The 4,113-nt window shown below is 32.5% G+C and overlaps 1 protein-coding gene across 1 annotated transcript; it reads right to left on the minus strand.

The window, feature by feature from the left end:
• Window positions 1–248: 248 nt before the first annotated feature.
• LOC145093414 (uncharacterized) lies at window positions 249–3,389 on the minus strand. Its single transcript, XM_079031541.1, has 7 exons — window positions 3,128–3,389; window positions 2,952–3,038; window positions 2,630–2,806; window positions 2,353–2,523; window positions 1,928–2,101; window positions 1,736–1,824; window positions 249–1,095 (listed from the first exon to the last, which is right to left on the minus strand). Exons 1-7 carry the CDS (start codon window positions 3,225–3,227, stop codon window positions 478–480), a joined length of 1,416 nt encoding a protein of 471 aa, XP_078887667.1. The 5' UTR covers window positions 3,228–3,389; the 3' UTR covers window positions 249–477.
• Window positions 3,390–4,113: the final 724 nt, after the last annotated feature.

The following is a 4,113-nucleotide window of genomic DNA, read 5'->3' on the forward strand; positions in this document are numbered from 1 at the left end:
TCAAACATTCTTTGTAATCATTTATTAATACAAATAGATTAGCCCAAAGATACTGTGAAAATACATACATTTGTCGTTACAAGACAACTTTATAATATATCCAATCTATGTTAAGATACCAACACTACAAACCTATCGATACAAACATATTACATGCATCTCATGTATTATTCTTCCAACCACCAACCCACACCTTCCCAAAAGTGTCATATCAGATATAAATCAGGTACACAGCAAACCAATAAATATTTACGATAAAAAACATAATCTACGATCATCATACATATTTTTATAATAAAACACTCTCACTACAAAACCTACCGATACATATCATACACATAAACTATATATTATTCTTCAAACAACCTCTAAGCTGGCCCACACTACTCATTCTAGGATCATCAGGTAAAATATAAATTAATACACAACAGTCTGCTAGGTAGCTGACATAAAGAAACCAACAACTACTAAATCTTGCTACGCATACCCCATGTAATTATACCTTGGTCTTAAATCCCGGGTACTATTACTATAACTCGGATGGCTATAGTCGATAGCCTTTATCGACACATCCGTTCTTTCTTGTTCTTGAACTGCCCCAAAAACAACCTCGTTTGTTGTCTCGTTGTTCTCCTCATAATAAGTCCGTGGGCCCGACAAAAAGTATTTGTTATGCCGATGATGCATATTTCGATTCCGGTTGGTTTTTTCGGGATTTTTTGAGACGAATTTGTGGGGTTTTCTTGTAGGGCCCACTAATGGGGGTGGGTATTGGGGAGGAATTACAAAGGTTTGTTGTGTGGGCCATGTGTTGAAATATGGAGGTGGTTGATGGTAGATTGTTTGATAGGTGTTGATGAGTGGTTTCTTTGTGGGATTAGAGAGTAAAGTGTGAAAGGTTTCGGAGAGAGATGATCGGGCATTGGTGAGATGTTTTCCGATGGAATTGAAGATTCCGTCTTCTTCATTCTCCGGTTCGTTGTTCTCGGGTGGAATCAGTGGTGGTCTCACGGATTTAACCGGCATCGGAATCGGAATCGGCATCGGCATCGAGTATACGGATCGATGAACCTCTTTTATAGGAGATTTTGGTTCCTAAAGAGAGAGAGAGAAATGGAATGTTATTAAGGTAGTGTTTGGTATGATGGCGGAAGGAATGGAATGGTTGATTCCGTCGGAATGAAAAGTTATTTGTTTTGTTTGACGGAGTAGAATGAACGATTCTTGAAGAAATGTAATTCCTTTCATTATGTTAGTTTTCATTCCGTCATGGAAAATTGCAATATAACACGTTTTTATTAATGTAATTTGTAATGACAAATGTTTTTTTTTTAAACTTCATAATTTTAGTTAAAGTATAATTTTATTTCTGAAAATAACTAGAGAATATATTTTTATAAAAATCTTATTTTGCTTTTAACTAGATTTTCTTATGTTTAATTTTTTATATTTGTAAGTAAAACTCTATATTGTATTTACATATAATATAAAAAAAATAATGAGAAAAATTCATTCCATTCCAAGAGGCCAACAAAACATTTTCATTCAATGTAATGACTTGTTTATTCCATTCATTCCATTCCTTCTTCATTCTATTCCATCCAACCACATTAGTTTTAGATTGGATTGATTCCCTTTTCTCTTTTCTTTTCTTTTTTGAATTCTCTATTTAATTAATATCTATAAACAAACAAAAATCACAAATTTAAACAAAAAAAAAATTGTAAAGAATTACCACAAAAGATGAAAACATTGCGGTTATTCTACGTTGCAACAATTCCAACATGAAACCAAAGAACACAGCACCACAAACAACCACAATCCCTGAAAATATCAAAAAATTCACATTTCACCATTTTTTTAATGCTTAAAAGTTAAAACCCATATAAAAAACACGAAAATAATAATTTTGATTTTGAATTTTTACCTGAAAGTAAATTTTCATTAAAGTGATTAAAAGAGCAATCATCTTGATGAAGTTGGATTTCTCTAATAACTTGTTTACCTCTATCAACCACCAAAATAGAGCAACTACTTGCAACGTATAATAAATCAAAGTCATTTGAAAACTTTGCATTTCCTCCTGCTATTGTAACAACTCCTGTATATAAACGCAAGAAATAGCAATGTACTTTCATTTATTTGTTTATTATAGCATCCTACTTTTATCTCTACATATTACAATATAAATTTTCTCTTTTCTTTTTTTCTTATTCAGTCATTGTAATAATTAAAAATAGAAGTAGGATGCTACAATACACAAATAAATGAAAACATGATGCTATTTCTTGAATTTAACTCTAAAATAGAATCCGAATTAACCTGTGGAGTGAAATTGAGCCTTTTAATTACCTTTATCAGTTATCTTTCTAATTGCCATATTTTTAGTGTCTGCTACATATATATTTCCTCTGTCATCAACTGTAAGCCCTTTTGGGTGATTCATCATGGATTCTCTATGCTTCCCATCTACATGCCCAGAATACCCTTCAGATGATCCAGCTACAAGCTTTGCTACACTATCTGTCACAAATTATCATTTCACTTTTAATATAATGAGTTATTCCACTAAAAAAAACCCTAATATCATGCTCTTATAACAAACTTATGGATCATGAATTACACTTACATCTAGACAAGGGTGTTGAGACTTTGTGGATGTTACTGTTTTGAGAATCTAAGACAAGTAGCTCCCCAGATTGGGTTACTTCTACAGAGTAAGGTTCGATCCCTAATTTGCTTCCATCAAACACTGTTTCTACAGTATACCCACTTTCAAATTTCATCCTCGAGCGACTAGGTATAACTGTAAAAAAAAAAAAAAAAAAAAAAGAAAAAAAAAAACGAAAAAGAAGAACACAAAAGCAAAAACCTCAAATTTATCGACCTCTTGCTCCTTCATTACAGAATTGAGAGAAAAAATAATGTAGAATTTAACAAATTGGGCCTACCCAAGGCAATTTTGTTAGTCGGTTTGAGAGACCACGGCCATTTGAAAAGTGCAGACATTATGTTCGACGCAATGCCACTGACAAATTCTACAATTGAAACAAGTAATCGGTAAACCGTTTATGCAGATTAATCGAAACAGAGAAAAAGCGGAAGGTTGTAATCGATTAATACTCACGTCTTGGTGGTTTTGCGGAAGCAGATGAGAAAAAAGATCCAGAAAATAGAAGGAGAATGTAGAGTGAAAACACCCATTTTCTGCTGATGATTCGTCTCATTGTTGCTGAAAGATGAAAGTGAACTTCGAATTTGAAGAGGGAGATGCTCTGAGAGGAAATGATCAGTGTTTCAATGTGATTGAATTATTAAAAAAACAAGAAAAACACACTAAGTGAGTGTTCTTGGGGTTGCTGTGGAGTAAAAACGAAGAAATGGGGGAGCATGTGCCCTTTAAACCGTTTTTTATTTTAGATTTAAAAGGTGTTAAGGGCTAAATGGTAATTAACTTGTAATCTTTGGCGCGTAAACCAACGAACTCCATTCTCCCATATGTCTCTACTTCTTAAAGATTTAATATTTTATTCTTTTTTTCGTTATCAATTACATAGGAATTGTAATTTTCAGTTAGATTTTATTTCAGGATATGTATTTTAAAAAATTAACATATGCGAAAATGTACGAAGTTTACGGACCATTTCTACAACTCTTTGTAGCGGAAGAGGAAGACCAAACGGCTGCAACATGTAATAAAATGTTTGTTTGTTTTTTAATCTCTGCAGACTGCTGCAATAAGTTAAAGTAATGTGTGAAGAGGTTTGAAGCAGAGGATCAAGTGTTGCGCCACACATCACACATACAACAGTTTTTAAGTCAGAAGTCTTCTGAAAAACAAATAGCTATGAAGAACAAAGTGTTGTGCGTGTGCTGCGCGGCGCAACAATAAGTGGATAGAAGAGACTTTTTAGAGAAAAAAACAAACAACACTTATGAAGAATTTTTATTTGTTTTACAATTATGTTTTAAATAAAAGTAAATTGAATGAATGTTATATTATTCCTATTTATGTATGTATGCAATAATAAAAGTAGATCAAAGTACAAAAATATAATAATATCGTAAAGGGGTATATTTATATGCAACCATATAATATTTAATTTGATTGGA

The sequence above is a fragment of the Lactuca serriola genome, chromosome 3, assembly GCF_051521515.1.
Source record: "Lactuca serriola cultivar US96UC23 chromosome 3, Lser_US96UC23_V15, whole genome shotgun sequence".
Lineage (NCBI taxonomy): Eukaryota > Viridiplantae > Streptophyta > Magnoliopsida > Asterales > Asteraceae > Lactuca > Lactuca serriola.

Bases quoted from the DNA above. Each gene is read 5' to 3' on its own strand.
- LOC145093414 (XM_079031541.1), bottom strand. From the start codon at position 3,227: ATGAGACGAATCATCAGCAGAAAATGGGTGTTTTCACTCTACATTCTC. The intron at 3,039-3,127 runs GTGAGTATTAAT...TTTCAATTGTAG, and splicing joins TTCCGCAAAACCACCAAGAC to AATTTGTCAGTGGCATTGCG. The intron at 2,807-2,951 runs GTAGGCCCAATT...TTTTTTTTACAG, and splicing joins GACTAACAAAATTGCCTTGG to TTATACCTAGTCGCTCGAGG.